Here is a 26,013-nt window from a genome sequence, read left to right on the forward strand (position 1 = left end):
ACACATTAACAGGGCTGCTACTCTGAAACCTGCCATTTGTTGGAGCGTAAGCTTTCGTGAGCTACAGCTCACTTCATCGGATGCATTTGCATCCGATGAAGTGAGCTGTAGCTCACGAAAGCTTATGCTCCAATAAATGTGTTAGTCTCTAAGGGGCCACGAGTCCTCCTTTTCTTTTTGCGGATACAGACTAACAGGGCTGCTACTCTGAAACCTGTGTTTGATCTGAGATAGTGCCAACCAGTTTTTGTGAAGTAGGGTAGCACTCTGGGACCCAGCTGTTGAAAGCAGTGTCCTTCCTCATCAGGGCTGGTGGCGGTCCCAGAGGAGCTGGATCATTTCATTACTGCTGAGTAAGGCTAGGATTTAATCAAGGGTATTTTTAGTAAAAGTCAGGGGCCATACACAAAAATTCAGGGGCTGTGACCCGTCCATGACTTTTACTAAAAATACCCTTGACTAAATCTTAAGGGGGTCACTGCTGGGGGCTGCCGCTACTGGGGGCTGCCGACAGCAGCTGCACCGGCCGCCCAGAGACCACTGCTCAGGCAGTCCCCAGGTCCAGCCGCACCGGCCGCTGCATGGGAGGCTCTTGGGCAGCTAGCCCCGGGGACTACTTGAGCAGCAGCCGATGCGGCTGGCTGCGGGGCCGCCAGAACAGCTTGTTTCAGAGCCGCTCCAGCAGCAGCTAATGCGGCCAGCCCCGAAGCCACCTGAGCAGCTGTTAGCCCTGGGGTCAGCCACACTGGCCCCCCCAGAAGTCACGGAGCCCTACTGATGGGGAAAATAAAATACTTCACAGGCCATGTGTTCTCAAATTGGCCCCTGCTCATGCAATCTACCTTGGCTGCCACTATGCTCACTAATTCTAGGCTGAACCTTTCTAGGGAAAGTTATACAAAAAAGCGTTGGTGGCGTTTCAGCTCGAGTCATAATAAGACAATCTGGTTCCGGACCTCTTCCAGGCTACTTTGATTTACGAAGACTGCTAACGTGACAAATTTGTGATCAGTGGCTGCTGGGACCTGACGGCCAATGATCAATCTTGGTCATGCTCCCTTTGTGAGCTTCCATTGGCGCTGTTGAACATAGAGTGTTGCTGTTGTAAATAATGACCATCACACATATTCCAGAATTTTTTCCCTGTGCATCAAGTTATGCCTGGAAGGCAGTGGTAATGGCCTAATAGTACTTGCTCATAGGCCAAGTTTAATATACCCCAATGCTTTTTTTGTGTGTGGCTTGTTTGCATGTTGATATCATTTTTTTCTTTTTATATACATGGAGATCTTTCAGCCATGCATCAACATTAGAAATAGGAAAGACCAATTACCTAGCCCCTCTACCTTCCTGGGCCATCCCAGGACACTGAAGGTAAGATTATACCCTTATGAAAAGCACAAGGAAGTCTTTACTGATCACAAGTCGTCATAATATTGGGTTAACAGCTAATGCAAAAAGTGACAACTTCAACAGCACAGTGCCCCACACTAGAGCTTTGGTTCAGTACTATGTATATATTTTACAATTTTAGTGGGTTGTGTTTATATACATATAATATATACACATTAAGGGCATAGATTGTGGGGAGGAGTCAATGTTCATGGTTTATACAATGTTCAACGGTCTGGTGGAAAATTTTTAGATGCAAAAAAGATAGCAAAGACTATATGCATGTGGATAGGTGGCAGGGTATGTAGAAGAGAGTGATCAACATCTGAATTGTGAAATTTCAATTTTTAAAAAATTCCTAATAATATTCCTCTCTCTCCAGCACACCAGCTCTAGTAGACAGATATAATGCAGAACATACATTAAAACAAGAAACACGTATAGCCATATTATTCTACTGTTGTTTTCCACTCCCCCGTTTTTCTTCACCCCTTTGTTCGTAACTATTATATCATGTCAATTTTAGACAAGGCGAGCAAAGAGCACCACCTACTTACCTGCAGTACTGAATTTTTCCTGGAGAACAACTGACAAGGTCCGACTCTGTTTAGCTTGCGAAATAAGAGGCTCACAACCTGTGGTGACCTGGAGCTGGTTTGCACCGGTTCGCTAGAACTGCTTGTTAAATTTAGAAGCCCTTTTAGAACCGGTTGTTCTGTGAGGGACAACTGGTTCTAAAAGGGCTTCTCAATTTAACCGGCCCAAAGTGATTAAATGCTCCCGCCCTGGAGCGCCCAAGGGGAAAATTTGGTGGGTGCAGAGCACCCACCGGCAGCTCCCCGCCCCACCCCCAGCTCCAGGTCACTTCCGCTCTGCCTCCGCCTCCTCTCCTGAACGTGCCGCCCCAGTCCGCTTCTCCGCCCCCCCCCAGGCTTCCCACGAATCAGCGGTTTGCATGGGAAGCCGGGGCGGGCTGAGAAGCAAGTGGCGGCTTCCTGCTCAGGCCGAGGGAGACAGAGCGGAGGTGAGCTTGGGGGGGGGAGCATGAGGAAGGCCAGGAGGGCCGCCCACGCCGCAGCAGGTAACCCGGAGGGGGGGGGGGGCTGTGCAGGGGAACAGCTCCCTGCCCCAGCTCACCTCTGCCACCCTCGGCCTGAGTGGGAAGCCGCGGCCTGCTTCTCCGTCCTCCCCAGCTTCCCGCCGAACAGCTGATTCACAGGAAGCCGGAGGGGGGGCGACGGAGAAGCAGAGCAGGGTGGTGGGTTCAGGGGAGGAGGCAGAGGAGGAGCAGAGGTGAGCTGGGGCCGGGCGTGGCGCTGGGCGGGGAGCTGCCAGTGGGTGCTCTGCACCCACCAATTTTCCCCATGGGTGCTCCAGTCCCGGAGTACCCAGGGAGTCGGCGCCTAAGGCACCACTTTTGATGTGATCAGTGGGGGGAGCGGCCGCTCCCCCCCAGCTACACTCCCCTGCCCCTAGGAGCCAGAGGGACCTGCCGGATGCTTCCTGGGAGCTGCCATAAGTAACCACCGCTGGGACTCACCATCTCGCCCCCCAGCAGGTGCCTCTGGCTCTTAGAGATGGGGTGGGCACCCATTACGGTGGCCCACGAGACTCTCCTGCCCAGTTCTGGGGGCAGTCAGGGGACAGGGGTGGATGGGGAAGGGGTCCTGGGGGGGGCATCAAGGAACGCGGGGGGGTTGGATGGGGCAGGAGTCCCGGGGGGCGGGGATGGGCAATGCGGACTGCAGAGGAGGAAAAGGAGCTGGAGGGGAAGGAGGAGCGGTGGTGGCAAAGAGGGAGCAAAGCAGAGGAGGGAGAAGAGATGGATCATCCCAGGAAGGACCCAGGCCTGGCCATGATAATTAAAGGCCGTCAGTGGCATAGAAGGGCAGCTTTACCAAGGCTGCTCCTCCCCATGTCCCTGTTTGAGGGTGGGAAGGATCAGGGGTGCAGTGAGGAGTGGGTAGGTCCCTCCTTGGCCACAGATGCAGAGGGGAGGAGCAAGAGGTCCCTGTTTCTCCAGCAGGAGGGGAGATGGGTTGAGAGAGGTCCATGCAACCTCCCTAATTTTCTTCATGAACATCCCTAGACAGGGATGTGTGCAAAGGGGGGCAAGCAGGGGCACAGCCCCACCAGTAATCAGCCGTGGATGCAGAACTCCTCCCTTCCAGGGCTGTGGCCGGGAGAGCGAGAGAGCTCTGCTTACCGCAGCTCCGGGGCTGGAGGAGTTCTGCGCCCCTAGCTGGGGCCTCTGGGGTGGAGGATTTCTGCATCCCCCACCGGGCTCTGGTGCAGGAGCTCACTCTCCCTGCTGGTGTTGGAACTCGCCCCGGGGTGGGAGGAATTCTGGGCTCTGCATCTGGAGGAGCTCTCTGCTCCCCTCCCTTTTTCTACTATGTTTTTGACTCCTAACATGCAGTGTGCAAACTCAGTGAGCTCATACATGTAACCTCATAACATGAGGTTATGGATGCACGGGTGCCTACGTGATTTGCATATGTTCCCCCCATTAGGTTAAGGAACCTGTATTCCAGGTGCATTAAAGGTACAGTTCATTGAAATGGTGAATATACTGCTGTTTATTTCTTTGCATATGATGTATGTGCGTGTGACATAGTGTAAGGTGTATAAAATGTGTGTGTTTAATGTGCCCCCCACGAAAAGCAGTAAAATTTAAATTCCTGCACACACCCCTGTCCCTAGAAGTCTCAGAGCAAGGTTGGCATCTCTGTTTGTTTGAAAGAGTGGTGGATGCAGCCCTTCTGAATGAATGATATACTGGATCCAAATTGTGTATAGAAATGGGTAAAAAATGCAGAGTAGTTTCCATGGAAAAAATTGTCAATTTTGAAAAAAGAAAATTTTTTGGCAAACCAGTTCTGTATTGTGAATTGAAAGCTCTAGTTGAAAGACCCCTTCCTACTTCTGCAATCCAAACTATGCCTAGGAGGTGCCTCCCCAGACACACAGAGTGGAAAAAAGAAAAGGAGTACTTGTGGCACCTTAGAGACTAACATTTATTTGAGCATAAGCTTTCGTGAGCTACAGCTCACTTCATCTGATGCATTTGGTGGAAAAAACAGAGGGGAGATTTATATACACACACAGAGAACATGAAACAATGGGTTTATCATACACACTATAAGGAGAGTGATCACTTAAGATAAGCCATCACCAGCAGCAGGGGGGGGAAAGGAGGAAAACCTTTCAGGGTGACAAGTAAGGTAGGCTAATTCCAGCAGTTAACAAGAATATCTGAGGAACAGTGGGGGGTGGGGTGGAGGGAGAAACATGGGGAAATAGTTTTACTTTGTGTAATGACTCATCCATTCCCAGGCTCTATTCAAGCCTAAATTAATTGTATCCAGTTTGCAAATTAATTCCAATTCAGCAGTCTCTCGTTGGAGTCTGTTTTTGAAGCTTTTTTGTTGAAGGATAGCTACTCTTAGGTCTGTAATCGAGTGACCAGAGAGATTGAAGTGTTCTCCAACTGGTTTTTGAATGTTATAATTCTTGACGTCTGATTTGTGTCCATTCATTCTTTTACGTAGAGACTGTCCAGTTTGGCCAATGTACATGGCAGAGGGGCATTGCTGGCACATGATGGCATATATCACATTGGTAGATGCGCAGGTGAACGAGCCTCTGATAGTGTGGCTGATGTGATTAGGCCCTATGATGGTATCCCCTGAATAGATATGTGGACAGAGTTGGCAACGGGCTTTGTTGCAAGGATAGGTTCCTGGGTTAGTGGTTCTGTTGTGTGGTGTGTGGTTGCTGGTGAGTATTTGCTTCAGATTGGGGGGCTGTGTGTAAGCAAGGACTGGCCTGTCTCCCAAGATCTGTGAGAGTGATGGGTCGTCCTTCAGGATAGGTTGTAGATCCTTGATGATGCATTGGAGAGGTTTTATTTGGGGGCTGAAGGTAATAGCTAGTGGCGTTCTGTTTTCTTTGTTGGGCCTGTCCTGTAGTAGGTGACTTCTGGGTACTCTTCTGGCTCTGTCAATCTGTTTCTTCACTTCAGCAGGTGGGTATTGTAGTTGTAGGAATGCATGATAGAGATCTTGTAGGTGTTTGTCTCTGTCTGAGGGGTTGGAGCAAATGCGGTTATATGGTAGAGCTTGGCTGTAGACAATGGATCGAGTGGTATGATCTGGATGAAAGCTAGAGGCATGTAGGTAGGAAAAGCGGTCAGTAGGTTTCCGATATAGGGTGGTGTTTATGTGACCATCGCTTATTAGCACCGTAGTGTCCAGGAAGTGGATCTCTTGTGTGGACTGGTCCAGGCTGAGGTTGATAGTGGGATGGAAATGGGTGAAATCCTGGTGGAATTCCTCAAGGGCTTCTTTTCCATGGGTCCAGATGATGATGTCATCAGTGTAGCGCAAGTAGAGTAGGGGCATTAGGGGACGAGAGCTGAGGAAGCGTTGTTCTAAGTCAGCCATAAAAATGTTGGCATACTGTGGGGCCATACGGGTACCCATCGCAGTGCTGCTGATTTGAAGGTATACATTGTCCCCAAATGTGAAATAGTTATGGGTCAGGACAAAGTCACAAAGTTCAGCCACCAGGTTAGCCGTGACAGTATCAGGGATACTGTTCCTGACGGCTTGTAGCCCATCTTTGTGTGGAATGTTGGTGTAGAGGGCTTCTACATCCATAGTGGCTAGGATGGTGTTTTTAGGAAGATCACCAATGGACTGTAGTTTCCTCAGGAAGTCAGTGGTGTCTCGAAGATAGCTGGGAGTGCTGGTAACAAAGGGCCTGAGGAGGGAGTCTACATAGCCAGACAATCCTGCTGTCAGGGTGCCAATGCCTGAGATGATGGGGCGTCCAGGATTTCCAGGTTTATCGATCTTGGGTAGCAGATAGAATAACCCAGGTCGGGGTTCTAGGGGTGTGTCTGTGCGGATTTGTTCTTGTGCTTTTTCAGGGAGTTTCTTGAGCAAATGCTGTAGTTTCTTTTGGTAACTCTCAGTGGGATCAGAGGGTAATGGCTTGTAGAAAGTGGTGTTGGAGAGCTGCCTAGTAGCCTCTTGTTCATACTCCGACCTATTCATGATGATGACAGCACCTCCTTTGTCAGCCTTTTTGATTATGATGTCAGAGTTGTTTCTGAGGCTGTGGATGGCACTGTGTTCTGCATGGCTGAGGTTATGGGGTAAACGATGCTGCTTTTCCACAATTTCAGCTCGTGCACGTTGGCGGAAGCACTCTATGTAGAAATCCAGACTGCTGTTTCGACCTTCAGGAGGAGTCCACCCAGAATCCTTCTTTTTGTAGTGTTGGTAGGAAGGTCTCTGTGGGTTAATTTTTTGGTCAGAGGTGTGTTGGAAATATTCCTTGAGTCTGAGACGTCGAAAATAGGATTCTAGGTCACCACAGAACTTTATCATGTTCGTGGGGGTGGAGGGGCAAAAGGAGAGGCCCCGAGATAGGACAGATTCTTCTGCTGGGCTAAGAGTATAGTTGGATAGATTAAAAATATTGCTGGGTGGATTATGGGAACCATTGTTGTGGCCCCTTGTGGCATGTAGTAGTTTAGATAGCTTAGTGTCCTTTTTCTTTTGTAGGGAAGCAAAGTGTGTGTTGTAAATGGCTTGTCTAGTTTTTGTAAAGTCCAGCCACGAGGAAGTTTGTGTGGAAGGTTGGTTCTTTATGAGAGTATCCAGTTTTGAGAGCTCATTCTTAATCTTTCCCTGTTTGCTGTAGAGGATGTTGATCAGGTGGTTCCGCAGTTTCTTTGAGAGTGTGTGGCACAAGCTGTCAGCATAGTCTGTATGGTATGTAGATTGTAATGGATTTTTTACCTTCAGTCCTTTCGGTATGATGTCCATCTGTTTGCATTTGGAGAGGAAGATGATGTCTGTCTGTATGTGTACGAGTTTTTTCATGGCTTATCTTAAGTGATCACTCTCCTTACAGTGTGTATGATAAACCCATTGTTTCATGTTCTGTGTGTGTGTGTGTGTGTGTGTGTGTGTGTGTGTGTGTGTGTGTGTGTGTGTGTGTATATGTATAAATCTCCCCTCTGTTTTTTCCACCAAATGCATCCGATGAAGTGAGCTGTAGCTCACGAAAGCTTATGCTCTAATAAATTTGTTAGTCTCTAAGGTGCCACAAGTACTCCTTTTCTTTTTGCGAATGCAGACTAACACGGCTGCTACTCTGAAACCTGTCATTATACAGAGTGGAAAGGTTCTCTAGGCAGCATTTCAATGGTTTAGAATATTTGAAAACAGGAATCTGAGGTGGAGGGAAATATTAATTCTTTAATAAGTATAACATCTACTGAAGGCACAAAATGGAGTTACAAATAGCAAAACAGAACATTTTTAAATGCATAAATTCCTTAACTGCATAGAACAGCTGCTTAAGACCCACATATGTATATAAAATATAGGAGTACTTTACCCTGCTGTCTTATCCCTATCCCTAATATATTAAACATTTGTGCTGAAAGATCTAACTTTTTTTCTGATTCATGTACCCAGAAAGCTGTATAACTTTAAAAACACATTGTTCGTGGAATAGATCACTACCATAGGCTAATCAGTATTTTTATAACACTGTAAATATACAGTAGGGCTTTTCAGAGGAAAAAAGACAACATCCCTACTCCAAAGACCTTACAATTTAAGGGACAGATCCTGCACATGCTTACCACGGGGCATAGTGCTTTCTTGTGGAAAGTAGATCTGGAGATTATAAGGGGACTACTCTCAGTAGCAGTCAATACACTCAGTAGGATTTGAAGGATCAGGCACCAAGTTAAGACACAACTTGACAAGGGATGGTAATACACATTGGAAGGGGAAGGGAAAAAAGGGTTACATTGATAAGAGCCTGTGGTTTTTTTGGTTAACCATGAGTGTTTCTGGACAATTTGGTAAAAACAACAACAAAAATTTGTCTCAGATTGCCAGATAATAATAAAAGTATAGGCTGAGGCAAAACAAGACTTTCCTATTCATTGTAGGAGACAGATTCCGTGAAGACATTCTATCACTAGCTAGCGGTCTTCAACAGAATCTCAGCTGGCTTTGAAAGCATTTACATCACCTTCCATTTGGATTATTTGCTTTCTCTCTTCGTTTTGCTTCTTAGTTTCAGGTAGGCCCAGAAGCAGACGCAATCACATAAAAATAATAAGGGGAGGAGGAAACAGAAGTAAAAATTAGGGCTATCGATTAATTGCAGTTAACTCACTTGATTAACTCAAATTAATTGCAATTAAAAAATTAATCACAGTTTTAATTGCACAGTTAAACAAAATACCAATTGAAATTTATTAAATATTTTTGGGTTTTTCTACATTTTCAAATATATTGATTTCAATTACAACACAGAATAAAAAGTGTACACTGCTCACTTTATAGTATTTTTATTACAAATATTTGCACTATAAAAATGATAAACAGAAGAAATAGTATTTTTCAATTAACCGCATACAAATACCGTAGTGCAGTCTCTTTATCGTGAAAGTGCAATTTACAAATGTGGATTTTTTTTCCTACATAACTGCACTCAAAAACAAAACAATGTACAACTTTAGCGCCTACAAGCCCACGCAGTCCTACTTCTCATTTAGCCAGTGACTAAGGCAAGTTTGTTTACATTTACTTGCAGATAATGCTGCCTGTTATACCAATAAAATAAAAACCAGCAGGATCTAATTAAAGGGGAAAAGGCAAAATACCACATTTATTGTGAATACAGAAAGAATCCTAGTAAGCAGTTAGTTATAGCTATAACATTCCATTCAATCTCATATTTATTCACACATTCATACACACACACACACACACACACACACAGGTTCTGCAAGGTTATCATCATAGTTACCAGCCTTAGAGTTGCTCATGCCAAGCCACTGGCCAGGTGGCCTGGACATGAGGAGGGAGCAGGGCCTCGTCAGATGCACATCTGATGCTCCTGGAAGTTGGTTTGCAGAATCAGACTCCAAAGTTCTCACTTTTTAGAGTCCATTTTTATAGGAATTTCTTCCTATGCCAGTCTATGGCAATTGCTTCATCATGCTGTTGCTGAATCAATCAGCAGATGGTACATTCCTGATGGCTCCGTGCTGCCAGATGTTATCTTGTTCTTTGGTTCTCCCATTCTTGAGGCTGTCGGGTGGATTCCAGTCTGCCCTCCGGGGGTCCTCTAGATATTTCCACTTGACGCCTTCTTCAGCTGATGGACACTGGATTCTTAGGCTGGCACCTCCCTGATCATTCAGTTATTATCACCACCAAGCATCCATCCACATACATCCTCTATCTCTATTTTAATCACAATTGTTAACAAAGCGAGATGAATACAATAAAAGGACGGGGAGTCTCTGGGTGCTGTTTCTGTTGCTTTGAGTCTCTCTCTGTGTGAGTAGTTGTTGTTACAAAGAATTGCTTTGAGAACAGACTTTGTCTTAGACTGTACTAACACAATTAGCAGCTTGCAAGTTTCACACAGAGAGGGAGAGAAACAGTACCAAACGCCAAAAGACCTCTTAATTAGTAATACCCTGGAATTTAAACTATGGGGAAACAAACTCATTTGTGATTTTAATACAGAACTTCTTTAATATGATCCAACATGCCCACTTATTTACAATGTCACCTGAAAATGAGAACAGACATTCCCATGGCACATTTGTGGCTGGCATTGCAAGGTATTTACATGCCAGATATGCTAAACATTTGTATGCCCCTTCATGCTTTGGCCACCGTTCCAGAGGACATTCTGATGACACTCGTTAAAAAATAATGCATGAATTAAATTTGTGACTAAACTCCTTGGGGGAGAATTGTATGTCTCCTGCTCGGTTTTACCTGCATTCTGCCATATATTTCCATGTAATAGCAGTCTTGGATGATGACCCAGCACATGTTTGTTTTAAGAACACTTTCACTGCAGATTTCACAAAACACAAAGAAGGTACCAATGTGAGATTTCTAAAGATAGCTACAGCACTCAACCCAAGGTTTAAGAATCTGAAGTGCGGTCCAGAATCTGAGAGGGACAAGGTGTGGAGCTTGCTTTCAGAAGTCTTAAAAGAGCAACACTCCGATGTAGAAACTACAGAACCCGAACCACCAAAAAAGAAGTCAACCTTCTGCTGGTGGCATCTGACTCAGATAATGAAAATGAACGCGTGTCGGTCTGCTCTGCTTTGGATTGTTATCGAGGAGAACCCGTCGTCAGCAATGATGCATGTCCCCTGGAATTCTGGTTGAAGCATGAAGGGACATATGAATCTTTAGCGTATCTGACGCACAAATATCTTGCAACACTGGCTACAACAGTGTCAGGCAAACGTCTGTTCTCACTTTCAGGTGACATTGTAAATAACAAGCTGGCAACATTATCTCCTGCAAATGTAATCAAACTTGTTTGTCTTAGCAATTGGCTGAAGAAGAAGTAGAACTGATTGGACTTGTAGGCTCTAAAATTTTTACATTGTTTTATTTTTGAATGCAGGGGTTTTTTTGTACATAATTCTACATTTGTAAGTTCAACTTTCATGATAAAGAGATTGCACTACAGTACTTGTATTAGGTGAATTGAAAAATACTATTTCTTTTGTTTTTTACAGTGCAAATATTTGTAATCAAAAGTAAATATAAAGTGAGCACTGTATACTTTGTGTTCTGGGTTGTAATTGAAATAAATATATTTGAAAATGTAGAAAACATCAAAAAATTTAAATAAATGGTATTTTATTATTAACTGTGCGATTAATCGCATGATTGTGATTAATTTTTTAATTGCTTGACAGCTCTAGTAAAATACATGAGTCCTGCAGTCACGTTGAGCAGGAACAGGTAAAAATAAAAAAAGGAGAGGGGGAATATATCCCCTTCAAATGGTCACCACTCCCAAAGAAGCTGTGATTGTGTTCATCTCCAAGAAGCAGCAGCACCATCAGAACACAACAAACAAATAAGTCTCTCTCACATGGTGAAATCCTAGCTCCACTGAAGTCAAGGGACATTCTACTTTCCCCTGGTATTCTCAGGCAGGTCAGAAACAGTAGCTGAAATCTAATACGAAAGCCTGTTTTTATATGATACCCACTCTGACTTCAAAAAGCTGAATGGCTTGTATCAGAACAGTCAGAGGCTTATGCAAAAAAATATATTTTAACAAATAATTAATGTACAGTCCCTGCCATCATTTTATTTCAGCAAATATGCAACACATGTGCCAGTTGTTCCTATTTTTCCCCAAGCAAAACAGATACTATTTCCCATTCTAATAATCCTCATTAGCCCTGATATAGCATTTCAAAGTAATTTACATTGCAAACAATTAGTCCTCACATAATCCAGTGTTGCTCCGGCCTTTTTACAGCTAGGGCAACTAAGGCCATGTCTACGCTAGCACTTATGTCGGCAAAACTTTTGTCACTCAGGAGTGTGAAAAAAAAAACACCTCTGAGTAACGTAAATTTGGCCGGCATAAGTGCTGATATGAACAGCGCTATGTCAGCGGGAGACACTCACGCATCGACATAGCTTTTATGTTGATAGGAGAGCTCTCTTCCGTCAGCATAGAGCAGCTACATGAGCGCTCTTACAGCAGCACTGCTGTATCAGTACAGTTGTGCCGCTGTAAGCTTGTAAGTGTGGACATGGCCTAAGGCTGAGAGGTTAAATGACTTACCTCAGGCCAAACACCAAGACAGAACTAGAATACATGAGTTAAAAGGTCCAGTCTTATTTTCCCTCCTTAAATGTTCCCTCCCCCCCACCCATATTAACTCCACCATGTAGTTTCTTAAGTGTCCCTCTTCGCCCTCTTGCTTTGAAACAGTTAGATAAAAGTGCACTTTGGGTGCAGAAGGGTGACAGTTGCTCACTTTACTATAGTCAGATACAACTACATCCTGAGCAGTTTACAGAAGAGATGTTCTGTTTGTTTCTGATGACAGAACAACAGTTTAGTATACAGAAGGGCAGGTTTTCTTTTAAAACTAAACTGTAGCTATAGGAACAAACCTGATTCTTAATTCCTGTTGACTAGAGCACCTAGAAAAATTTCAGATTTTCTCAATTTAAAAAAAAGGGGGGGGGAGCAATTTTTCTGAAATATTTGCTCAAAAAGTTTTCCTGTTTTTCAACAAACTGCTTGTAGCTGCTGCCAGAGTCAGTGCATATTAACCCACATCAGATCATAAGGGGATTTATTTATTGTGACTCTCACCCATGGCAGAGGACTGGAACAAAGACAGTCTCTTTTCAATACTCCTGTGTGTCAAGTCATTACACACTAAGGCCGTCGGGTTTTGTTTTATTTTAAATTCTGAACATTTTTCAAATGAGGCTGGTTGGTACAGGTTCCACCTGGTACCTCTTTAATAAATAACATCACCTACCTCTTACATCATAATGCCTTTCATTCATAGAGTTCTATGCACTTCAGAGGGGAGGTATGTTTCATTATCCCTGTGTTAGACAGAGAAACTGAGGCACTGAGCAGAGAAGCAACTTGCCCAAGGTCACCTGACAGGCCAGTGGCAGGGCCAAACTGTGGCTTCCTTGGGTTCTACAGAATTAAATTGATGGTAGCTAAGGTATTTGTTTTTACAAGAAAAAGACTATTTAAAAAAGGCTAAAATATTCCTAAAATAAACTTTTCTTCATTCATATTCATTTGCAATATAGAATCTGTGTAGGACAATGTCGTTTGATATAAAAGATTTTATTGGCCTCCTTTTAGGATGACTCATATAACTCATTTAGGACTTTGCCACTTATGAGCTGTGTAAACTTTCCAACCCATGGTAATAAAACTTTTATATCTAGCATGTATTCTCATGTAAACATTTACTAATTATAAATGTGTAACTATCTAAAATATTCAATAGTGGTCACCTTTAAAAAGTCAACTTCTAACCAAGAATTGACAGCTGAATATTTTAAGATATTGACATTTAAGGAAATATTACAGCATGTCAGATACACTCTTTAATGGAAGCTACTGTAACTAAGCAGTCTTTCTTCTGAAAAACAATCCTGCTATTAACAGCAAACAGAATTTCATGACACTGATAAAGATTTGATCTGGCAGATTTACTGTGCTGCCAAGATTCACGTAGTCATCTTGTTGTGTTTACCGAACAGTAGCAATATACCAGATTCACCTCTTATATCTGCCAGTGAGTCAGTCACCATCACACTTAGGGCCTGTTTCAAAGCCCATAGAAGTCAGTGGAATGGCTCCCGTTGACTTGAATGGGCATTGGATCAAGCCCTCAAATAGAAGAATCTCAGACAGTAGCTGGAGTTACTCTGGACTAAATTTATCCCCAGCACAACATCAGGATGAATTTGCCCATCTGTGGTATCTGCCCTGAACTTTAAGACAGCTGAAATCTGAACTGGGAACTTCCTGGGTTAAAGGCTGCATCAGCACCTAGTGAGCCAAAAAAGGAGTCACTCCTTGAACAAACAATTAGGAACTGTGCAAAGCTGGGAAGTTGCTCTTTGCTTAATAAAACCTTTCCAATGGTGGAAATGGAGCTTATACGTTTTACATCATTGGTTGGGCAGTCACTAGAGATTTGCATTACTTCTAGTAGTACTGCACCTGACTTCTGGACAAATATGTCCAGATGTTTTCTGCAGCATGGTCCCTTAAAGCTAAATCTGGAGTGCGAACATTTCATAAAAATGGAGAGCCTTTGTTGACATTTTGGAGAGCATTTTGCTTATTCATTTAACACTTGGACAACAACCTCTTGTTCCAGGAATTGCTCAAGAGCCTCTTCGGTCACTATTTCAGGTGGAGTGACTGCTGCCACCTCAGATGGTGGAGACTTTTTGCAATTCAGGCCTGAAAAAGGATTGAACCAGCTCAGGGAGAAATTACCACCAAAAGCCAGTTTCATCCCTTCCCAGCTGCTGACTTTTTCCCAAGTAGGTGTCTGATTCTTAAGGCGCTCGATACCCTGTAGATGAAAAAGAAGAGATTTTTTATAATTCATTACTGGCAATTATGCAGCACCCATTACTATAATGGAGGTGCATGCATATGCATACATAATATCTATATCCATACTAATGATTGTGTTGTAATCTCCATTTAAGGCAGGACAAAATGTTTTGTTTTATACTTTACCGATTGAATTAAGTTTCCAAGTTTGGCGCGTGCACACATACACATCTTCAGAGAACAACAATTTTCTATGCAATTCTTGCAGTAAAAGCTCCTTAATTTTTTGAGCACTCCCTGTTGGCATAGAGCGGCTACACAGGAGACTTTACAGCGGCGCAGCTGCAGAGGTACAGCTGTATTGCTGTAAGCTCTCTAGTGTAGAGATAGCCTTGAATTGTGAGTTCTTTGCACCACAAACTGTCTTTTTGTTGTGTGTTTGTTTAGTGCCTATCACAACAGGGCCCTGGTCCATAAATGGGCAGCCTGGGCTTACTGTAACAAATAAATCTAGAGTAAGAACTTCCTTCATCCTTAATTAAAAATATTGGGTCTTTATTAAAGATCTTCTCTTGGAACTCTGCTAAAGTTAAAAAGGAACAGAGTCTGACTAAGAATACTTTCCTCTCATTATTGTGATATAATTCTACTGGTTCTCTAATTATCCATAGATTTTTTTAAAGAGAACTTGGCTGAAAAACCATCCCAGGCTTTGCTTTTATCTCATCAGAGTGTAACCACCACTTTACAAGTAGGAGGCCTGATAAATAATTTGATATAGGTTTTCAGATAGTGGCAGTTGTAGTTTCAAAATAGAGATTTGGATTTGGTATAGACAGGCAGGAGAGAAAGAGCAACATGCAGTTCTGTGCATTAAACTGGAACCTTTTTCACAGTTCATTTACAGCAGTTTTCCATTCGTTGACACAAGCCAGAATTTTAAAAAAGACTTTTGAAAATGCCCGTAGCCTAAACAGCTTCCAGAAGGGATGAGGAACTGCATGGCTTTGACAACATATTATACATTCTAATAGGAAACCCTTGCAAACATAGGTACCATTACTATTATTGCTGCTTGGCGAGTATGGTGCTCAGCTTGTTTTTCTGACAAGCAGTACTGGAGACAGGCAATATTCACACACACAAAAACAATGCCTTTCTAGCCCTGTTTAAAACTATTACTTAGTTTCTCATGGGGACATGAACAAGCTTGTTTCAGAGTCCTGCAATTGCGCTATTGGAGTGGTGAGCTTGAAGCACTTTTCATCTTAAAGCACAGAAGCAGGTTTAGGTTCTCTGCAGTTTGCTAGCCAACCCGGAAGCTATCTACAGTTAGAAACAAACCATTACTCTCCTCATTGCTGTTTATGGTATTTCTTTTTAAGAACTAGTGCAAGTGTGTGTAACTGGAAGGGAAGAGATGGGAAACCAAGCTTCTTTTCTACTGCTTAAACTGATTCCCAAACAGCAGAGCCTATAGGCCTGGTTCACCATTGTGTTAATTCCTTTTTCACAGTTCTATGGTGAAGTGGAGTAACAGCGCTATAACTTTTGGGTAGCATTTTTTTAAATTTTAGATCCCACACATTATCTAGGAATTTAGGCTGTCATGTACACAAGGTCAACATGAGGTTGTGCTAATTAGTTAGAGCGCAGTTAATCAGATAATCCTGTTGTGCAGTACCCAGCAATCTATTTAACATGTATTCAAGACAGAGATCGCGGACTATTCAAACTCTGTGTCCTGATCTAATATGGTGTCACCTGTGCTGCTGTCAGGACAGTCTAAAGAGATAGACTAGAGAGGGGATGGTTTAAAAAGGAAAAAAGTGTCTAAGACATGTAAAAAAAGGACTCTAGAAAGAAGAGAAATAGTGATACAAAACTAGGAAAAAACAGCACCTTACACAAAGCTTAGTAATATTCCAAAGTCATTGGTTCACGAGTACTCATTTAAAGTTAGTTCTCAAATGAAAACACAGGAAATGCTGCTTACCATTTGAATGCATGAGAAAGGCAGGAGAATTTCAAAAATAAAGTCAAGTAACGTATCACTTCTGGGAATTAAAAAAAACGACTTACCTTGACACAACTTGGTAAGTCTGCCTCTCACACATTTAAATACTGAGCTGCATCTCACTGTACCTCCTCTTGGGAAGTATCAGTAAAATGACAGACCATTGGTCACTGTCAGATATACACAGTTCTGGAAATAGAGAAAACCACGGGTATTCCTAAAAGTTGTTTTGAAATTTCACTTAAAAGAAAAGTGTACTATATTAAAAAAAATATACAATGTAATATTTAAATTACTATATGTAATCACAACAGTTATCCTCCAAATAACCATTGTCTGATAACATTTGGATTTGGGAGGAAAAAAAAAAAAAAGTTACCAAATGTAAAACCAGTAAAATGTTCTGGCATTTTAGCTACTCATGTAAACTACCCTATGGTATGTAAATATAATTGCCATAATGCATGAGAAAGGCAGACCACAAACGAACTAGAAACAGTGGAATTTGCCAGCCAGAGAAATGTTAAAAGGTAAACTAATATAGCAAAAATACATGTTTTTTAATTTTCAGTTTTAATAATCTGGATTAACATACTTGATTGTGTTTTTAAAATGTTACAGGGCCAGAGTCTTGGCAGGTGTAAATCAGTATAGCTCCATGCTCTCACTGGCTAAGCCAATTTATATCATCTGAGGATCTGGCCCATGATTTTTAACCAGACAGCATCACTAATTAAATCCTCCAGCATACCACAAATTAGAATTAAAGAGGTAAACATATTCTGAGGTTTTCAAACACACACGACAATGGCTTTCCCAGTAGAGATCAATAATAAAGAAAAAAAAAAAAAAAAAGTCTTTCTGCTCCTGTAACTGTCCCTTAAGAACTGTGTGCATGCTAAAGGCATCTTTCTTCCACCAATGTCTCCTATTGAAGCATACAATGAGGTCATATAATTCTCTGTGTGCATTCCTAGAGCAACAAATTGAGATATATATGAACACAGTACTGTGGATTTACTCCTCAGCAAGCCGTAGAAAAATATGGGGTCTGTTTACCCTCTGGATGTAGTAAGTATAGTTAATCTTTAGGTGGTTAAATAGCTAACAGTGCATTACTGATTAACTACTTTTTAAACTTAAAAACTGGAGCACCAAAGTTATTTCACCTTCATGCTTCTCCCAGCTTGGCTGCAGACGAAAATTTAAAGACATTTAAATTGTGCAAACATTTAGAGTAGGAAAAGAGCAGAAACAGTTTTTGGAAAAGTTTTATTGCATTTGTTTTCCATATGGAAGCATTGACAGAATTGAAAAGATGCAGCATTCACATTACTTTCAAAGTGAGACAGATCCATTAGCCTTTTCCTCCCTGTATTTCCCTCCCTCCGCCCCCATGGCTTCGATTCAGCCTAATAGGTCATTTTACAAAATAAAAGTGTTTTTAAAAAATGAAAAGGTTATACCGGAAACCATGGATACAGCTTATTTACATTTTTCCTTTATGATTGATTGATGGGTCCCACTGGCACTATGCTAACTGTCCCTTTTCAAAATGATCCAGAATATAATAAAATTCCTGTCCAGATACAAAAACATTAGTTTTAGTCACATAAGATTTAGTTTTACCTGAATTTGTTTTTGATGGAATGCCCTCTGTCCCTCCTCAACCGTTTACAGCACAGCGTTTACTATCCACACAGTCATGATAGTAGGCATGCATACTCCTTAACACTGAGATTTCCCAATTTAAAATATTTATATGTATAAACATAAGAAGAGATTTTCAAAGTTATAAAGATGGGTAGTCCTAAGAACAGAAAATTAATTGCTCAGATAGACCTACACAAACCATCAGTGCTAAGCTTTTATGGCAAATTGTCACGTTCTATATGTTAACACTGTTGAGTAGGCATCAGTTCAACAGCTTGTTTATCAAAGACAGACATACACAAACAAGATGATCCTAAGAGTTTTAAAATGAAATTTCTTTTTTCCTCTAAGTGTAAGGCATTTAATTGAGAAAGTCTTCCACCAAAGCAGCCATATTTTCCCTAGAGGGGCAACATTACCTGCTTACAAGGGAGGGAGCAGATAAAATAATGCCAGAAAGATGGAATCAATTTTGTCTCTGGAAACAAAAAAGGTGGTATTGGCAACATTTGTTTTAAATATGTTAACTGCATGTGACCATAATATTCATTGGCTCTCGCACAGCATCCCACCCCCGTCTTCCACCTTTCAGTGTTCAGTAAGCCAAGTATCAATTTCCCAGCTGAAGTCCTCTCTTATGAAAGAAACTCACTGCCCAGTCAGAGCTGTACACACCATTAGCCGCTCCGAAGAGGTCTGCGTAGGAAGGTGGCCCCGTTGGCAGTTACACAGATATCCTCACAGTCTAGAGACAGCAGGACAGTCTACTCAGTTAGCAGAGACAGGCACAACAGAGAAAGAGGGTCTCCTTCACATTCGTTATGCCATACAGAAAGCAGATAGAAACAAAGGCAAGTAAAGTTAACAAGTTTAAAAAAAAAAAAACCAAAGGAAAAAAAAAAGATGCTGCAGCCGCCAGAGACATAGTATTATCTAAAACTGCAGAACATAGGGCTTTTTTTTCCCTTTTTTTTTTCTCTGCAATGAACAGCCTTTAACAGACATAAAAAGAGTTTCTGTTTCCCGTTTTGTTTTAAACATTCATATAAAAATTATAACACAGTAGTGCTGAAATGTGGTTTTATTTTAGTGGAAATTCTGGTCAAGGATTCTTCAGACCACATACTGGTAGGGGTCTGCCTTGCCTTGGTCTGGAGTAGCGAATGGGCTAAGCCATGCTATAGAGAACGGATGGCCAAATACTGCTTTCAGGTTCATCCATTTTGTTTTTTTAGCCCATCTTCTCTCTTCCTTTTTCAATTGTTCTATTCCCTGAAAACAGAAATATCACACTTTCAGTCAAGCACTTAATTGCTGTGGTTCTGCTTTCAGGAAAAGGATCTCTCAATTACCCCTTATCGCATGGATGGAGTAAGAAAATACAAAATTTACCTATAGAGAGCCTTTCCTTTAAAAAGGATAGGAAATATTCCTTGGAAAACAAAATTGCCATTTTTTAATCACATTTAAAAATATGCTCAAACCTTTTAAAAAATACCCTACAATTGTCACATATGTCAATTTTAAAACAGAATTACAACATGTACTTTTATTGGATGAAAGCATTACATATGCCTATGTTGGATAAGGGAAAGTTTTATATGAACCCATTTATATATTTGCAGACAAAAAAAACCCAAGAGAATCCCTATAATACTCCCAGATTCACCATGCAAGTTCAGGAAATGTCCTCTGTTCAGCATGGCTGAATGTACCCAGTGCCTCTTAAAACTGCTGCCAAAACATGCATGGGCAGACAGCAGGGAGAAAGAGTTAAATAAGTATACTGAATGAAGAGAAAAAATTGATATTGGTTTAGTAAAGGATTAGAGGGAGAGCAAAAATAAGCTTTCAAGCAATCAGTTGAAACAGTCCTTAATCAATCATGTAAAAAAATCCTTATAATATTTGCAATCCATAAAATAAATTAGGTCTTAAAACGTACAGCTCTTGTTGCTATAAATGCATTGTTTGGTTTGGTTTCAGTAGAAAATGATAATCCTTGATTCCAGCTATCTGTAATTGGCAGACCATTTCAGTCTAATTTAGAGCCTTTTTGCAAAATCCTCTTCTTCCTGTCTATTGTCAATAAATGGATCCCCTGCACTGCAGCTCAGTGCACTGTAGAACAAGGGTGAGTCTTCAACTCCCAGTCCTGGAAGTTATGTGCAAGCAGGAGTATGGGCAGCTCCAAAGAGGGAATAAGCACTTTGCCCTGCTCACTGGTGATGCCATCTCCATAGGTAACACAAGGAGCAAAATTTGAGGCTCTGTCAGAAACTGACAGAAACTAGCCCTCTTCTAGCAGAGGAGAATCACCACTGTGGGGTATATATGAGAGGGTGGGATGAGGAAGGGAGATTCTCAGAGCTCAAGTCTGCATTGGAGGAAACCTACTCCAGCCCAACAAGATGCAAGGTGAAAGAAGTAAAAAAAAAAAAAAAAAAAACCACATTTAATAGCATTTGTTTTCTAAGCGTTCCTCAACATAAGAATCACATGCCAGATAGACGCAGCCGTGGTGCTAACAAATGATGTGTAACATGGGTGACACAGAAGGAAGTTGTAAAAGAATAAAAGCCCTCCCCCTGCCTTTAAAAACCTCAGGACCCTATATTCAGGAACCTATATCCATATGTACATAAACAATATAAGTGACTATTTCTAAAGATGCCCAGCATGTATGAAAATCAGGGCACTTATTTAAGTGCCTAGCTTTAGGCACCCATTCAGTAATGACTTTAGATTAATTTATATAAGCTGATAAATTTTGTCTTGGTAGGAGCCAGTTGTTCAGCAATATACTTTCCTGGGACCCTACTCAGCAGAAAATATCTGCAACTTTCCCTGGAACAAAGTAGACCTGAATGCAAGTATCATGAAGCTAGCTAGGGAATGAAGAGCTGAAAGAAGCAGACTGCTCTCGCATGGTGCTGAATGCCGGATTCCAACTTTGTTTAAACTCTCCATAGGACTTGCCCACTAAACACAAGGGTTCCCATACTGTCAGCTGCAGCCCACTGACAGTCCCGGGCAGTCTGCCATGGACAGAGTTTGGGAGGGCATTGCCCTGTAAACTGTATACGTTGGTGGAGTGGTGGCCAGTGATGGTACCTGCCCAGGGCCAGAAGAGCCCAGTGCTGCCGAAGGTGGCAGAAGGCAAAGAGGAGCTGCCAGGCAATGGGCAGAGGGTGCGGAGAAGAGGCCGGCTCTGAGAGGAGACCGGCTGATTCTGTCACTGTCGGGCCCTTTGGAGAATCAGGCCTTCACCCTCTCCTCTGCCCCCGGGACTGGGGCTCGGCAGTGCTGCTCTGTTCCCACCTGGACAATGCCGTGATTGGGACAATCAGGTAATAGCTGGGCCCAGCCTGAGTTCTTGCCTATGCCTGAGATTGGCGGCCCCCAAGCCCTTCCCTTGTTCCCAGGCAGGGGGTGCCTGTGAGGCACGCCAGGGTGTTGAGTGGGTGACAAGGACAGGACTGCCAGGTGACAAGCTCAAGGCACTCAGCAGGCTGCTGAAGTGAAGGGTGTCAGCAGGGACTGGCTATGGCTCCTTCGCCCTCTTGCTGGTCCTGGTCCCTGCTGAGGCAAGGGACCCCACGGTGCCCCTCTCTCTGTCAGACACGTGTTGACAGAGGGCCGCAGTACCCATTGCAGCTGCCCAGGTGGGCCTCAGGGGGAAAAAGTTGGGAAACCCGTGTACTAAGACACTCAGCTGTGGCCCCTTTAAGGTTGTCACTTCCCCCAACCTACCCAATTAGATTCCCTAGGGAAGATCTTGGACTTTTGTTAAGCTATGACAGATACCATTCTCAAGGGTAAAAGTACTATTACAAGTCAGGGACTTCACCTTTGAAGAAGAGGAGGGCAGGATGCAGTGCTGAATAAGGGACTCCACAGTCTCTGTGTAACCTCCATATTGTTGCCTTAGCATCATGGATAGCTTTCATGGCTGTGGAGCACAGCAAGGGTGCTGAATTTCTGTGTAGCTGCAGAGAGCCCCGATTAAGTAAGTTATAGAAAAGCCTAAACTGGAAATTTACAAAACAAAATCCCTTTTTCCACTTCACTAGTCTCATCTTTGCTTTTCAGCACTTGAAGCTGTAAATAGTAACATTAGGCACTACACACTGGAATCTTTAATGGATTCCTTGGCAGCAAACACTCCACATAGAGTCTGTTGTCTAAAATTCTCCATTCCACTGGGGTGAAACTCTCTGCAGAGTTACTTACACTTGTTAAGATAAAAATATCACTCACTGTTGCTGTAGTTGCAACATCTTCACACTACTCAACTTCTTATGCTAGCCATCTAGAGTGAACTCAGCCACTGTGCAGCCTTAGTTTATTTTATATCAACCTCAGAGGATCCAACGCATGCTAGAGCAGTGAAACAGAACCACATGACATTTCATAGATCTTACAAATGTGAGCAAGGAAACGCAAGACCATGGAGAACTCACCGTTTCGTCAGTGCAGATGGAGTGTACCTGGGTCCCAAACATTACAGATGTGAAAATAAGAAACAAGAGAGCCTCAAAACACAAGAGGATAAGAAGGATCACTGTAGTTGGTGGAGAGAAGGAGCTGCATTCTGTGAAAACATGACAAAACAATGAATACTCAAAAATATGGGACTAAGGAACAAAGCCCACATGTAAAACTACAAACACGTGTTACTAAGCAGTAAATTCTGCCACTGATATTACATATCAGGTTATCTCAAGTTCTCAACAGTTCGTCAAACAAAATTCTCCTATCAAAATAAGAAACTGACATGACTGCCATAATTAGAGGCCTACAGAAAAGGTATGCGATTCCCAAGGAAGTGAGATACCGAGATAATTAGTACTGTTAATCTGAAGAAAAGGAAACTTGTGCTGTGATATGTATGGCATGCAATTTTCTTTTTCAACTAAACCCCCCTCGAGTGCTCTCACCTGGACCCCTCCACTTGCACATTCTATCCGTAGAATTTTTATTAATTTTCTCTATGATTAAATCCATTAGGAAGGGGCACCTCAAGTTGATGCTCAGGACATAGAGGAAACAGAGAAGATTACTTCTGTAGCACCAATTGTCCATTATAAAAAGCATAGCGTGTTCCTTTCATAACTGACTTTTGAAGACCGAGAAAGGTTATATATTCTTGGTTCTCTCAAACCCATCCCCTTTTTCCCATAAGGTTTATCTATACTGAAATGTCCCTGCAAGGTTAAGCAGGGTTTAAAAAGGGTAGCTGTGAAAGTCTTATGACTGGAATATTGGTATAGAGGGATATAGCTTATTCAGGAAGAACTGGCAAGAGAAACAGGGAGGAGGTTTTACATTATGTATCAAGAATATATACACCTGTTCTGAGGTCCACGAGGAGGTGAGAGGCAGAAAGTCTCTGGGTAAAGATAAAAGGGATAAAGAAGTAGGAGTGATGTCATGGTAGGGGTCTACTATAGACCTCCAAATCGGGAAGATAAAATTGATGAGGCATTTCCTGAACAAACAACAGAAATATCCAAAACACAAGACCTTGTAGTAATGGGGGACTACCTACCCAGACACCTGTTGGAAAAATAATACAGCAAAACATAACATTTCCTATAAGTTCTTGGAGTGTACTGGAGACAAAGTTTCAGAAAGTGGAGGGAGTAACCAGGGGAGGGAGGGAACAACCATTTTAGATTGATTCTGACAGGAAGGAACTGGTAACTAATCTGAAGGTGGAAGGCAATTTGGGTGAAAGTGATCATGAAATGATAGCCTTTATGATTCTAGGGAAAGGAAGGAGTGAGAGGAGCAAAATAAGGAGAATGGACTTCAAAAAAAGCAGACTTTAAGGAACTCAGAGAAGTGGTATATAAGGTCCCATGGGGTAAAAAAATCTAAGGGGAAAAAGTAGTTCAGAAGAGCTGACAGTTTCTCAAGGAGACATTATTAAAGGTGCAACTTCACACTATCCTGATGCAAAGGAAAGGCAGGAAGAATAGTAAGAAGCCAATATAGCTCCATCAGGAGCTCTTTAATGACCTGGAAATCAAAAAGGAATCCTACAAAAAGTGGAAACATGGACAAATTGCCAAGAAGAAGTATAAAAGAACAGCATAAGAATGTAGGGACAAAATCAGAAAGTCTAAAGGCACAAAATGAGTTACACCTAGTGAGGGACATAAAAGGCAAAGAAAAAGAGGTTCTTTAAATACATTAGGAGCAAGAGAAAAATGAAGGAGAGTGTAGGTCCTCTATTTAGCAGGGAAGGAGAGCTAATAACTGATGACACCAAGAAGGCAGAGGTGTTTAATGCCTATTTTACTTTAGTCTTCACTAAAAAGGGCAATGATGAGCAACAAGGGGAAGGAATGCAAGCCGAGTAGGGAAAGAAAAGGTTAAAGAAGATTTATATAAGTTAGTTGTACTCAAGTCAGCAGGCGCTGGTGAAGTTCACCCTAGCATACTTAAGGAACTAGCTGAAGCAATCTTGGAACTATTAGCAATTATCTTTGAGAACTCATGGAGGTTGCATGATATCCCAGAGACCTGGAGAAGGGCAAAACCTATCTTTAAAAGGGGAACAACGAGGACCAAGGGGGAATTATAGACCAGTCATCCTAACTTCGATACCTGGAAAGATACTGGAACAAATTATTAAACAATCGATTTGTGAACACCTGGAGGATAACAGGGTTATAAGGAATAGCCAGCATGGATTTGTCAAGAACAAGTCATGCCAAACTAACCTAATTTCCTTCTTTGACAGGGTTACTAGCCTAATGGATGAAGGGAAGTTGTAGACATGATATCCTGATTTTAGTAAGTCTTTGACATAGTCCCACATGACATTCCCATAGGCAAACTAGGGAAATGCAGTCTAGATTAAATTACTATAAAGGTGGGTGCACAACAGGTTGAGACACTGTACTCAAAGAATAGTTACAATGATCTGATATCAAACTGGGAAGACATATTTAGTGGGGTCCCGCAGAGGTCAGTCCTGGATCTGGTATTATTCAATATTTTGATAATGAAGGAATGTAGGCTTATAACATTTGAGGAAGATAAACTGGGAGGGGTTACAAGCACTTTGTAGGACTGGATTAGAATTAAAAACAACCTTCACAAATTGGAGAATTGATCTGAATTGAACAAGATGAAATATAATAAAGATAAGTGAAAGGACTTAAAGAGGAAAAATCAAATGCACAATTACAAAATGGGGAATAACTGGCTAGGTGGTAGTACTGAAAAGGCTCTGGGTGTGACAGTAGATCACAAATTGACTGAGTCAATAATGTGATACAGTTGCAAAAAAGACTAATAGTATTGTCCTGCTCTACTTGGCACTGGTGAACCCTCAGCTGGAGTAGTGTGTCCAGTTCTGGGCATTACACTATAGGAAAGATATGGATAAACTGGAGAGAATCCAGAGAAAAGCAACAAAATTGATAAAAGATTTAGAAAACCTGATCTATGAGGAAAGATTTAAAAAACTGGGCATGTTTAGTCTTGAGAAAAGAAGACAAAGAGGGGAACAGATAGTCTTCAAATATGCTAGGGCCATTATAAAGAAGAAGGAGAACAACTGTTCTACCTTCAGTGGATATGGAGAACAAGAAGAAAAGTGCTTAATTTTCAGCAAAGGAGATTTAGATTAGATAGTAGGAAAAAACCTTCTAGTTATAAGTGTAATTAAGCTCCGGTATATGCTTCCAAGGAAGGATGTGGAATCCACATCACTGGAGGGTTTTAAGAACAGGTTGGACAAACACCTGTCAGGGATTGTCTAGATCAGTAATTCTCAAACTTTTGTACTGGTGACCCCTTTCACATAGTAAGCTTCTGAGTGTGACCCCCCCCCTTATAAATTAAAAACACTTTTTTATATATTTAACCCCATTATAAATGCTGGATGCAAACAGGGTTTGGGTTGGAGGCTGATAGCTCGTGACCCCCCATGCAATAACCTCATGACCCCCTGAGTGGTCCTGACCCCCAGTATGAGAACCCCTGGTCTAGATTTATTT

At 42.2% G+C, this 26,013-nt stretch overlaps 1 protein-coding gene across 3 annotated transcripts in view; it reads right to left on the minus strand.

Annotated features, from left to right (window-relative positions):
• Window positions 1–9,987: 9,987 nt before the first annotated feature.
• The window catches only part of ZDHHC3 (zinc finger DHHC-type palmitoyltransferase 3), a 40,582-nt gene continuing 24,556 nt past the window's right edge, over window positions 9,988–26,013 (minus strand). The window contains exons 6-7 of one of the 3 annotated variants that reach the window (XM_038390591.2): window positions 22,462–22,592; window positions 9,988–14,344 (exon numbers count right to left, since the gene is read on the minus strand). In XM_038390591.2, the coding sequence (XP_038246519.1) occupies window positions 14,105–14,344; window positions 22,462–22,592 (371 nt within the window). In that variant the 3' untranslated portion in view covers window positions 9,988–14,104. Of the gene's footprint in view, window positions 14,345–17,598; window positions 19,271–21,813; window positions 21,988–22,461; window positions 22,593–26,013 lie in introns of those variants that run through there. The other 2 variants (XM_038390590.2, XM_043508879.1) reach the window with 2 other exon arrangements.

The sequence above is a fragment of the Dermochelys coriacea genome, chromosome 2, assembly GCF_009764565.3.
Source record: "Dermochelys coriacea isolate rDerCor1 chromosome 2, rDerCor1.pri.v4, whole genome shotgun sequence".
Lineage (NCBI taxonomy): Eukaryota > Metazoa > Chordata > Testudines > Dermochelyidae > Dermochelys > Dermochelys coriacea.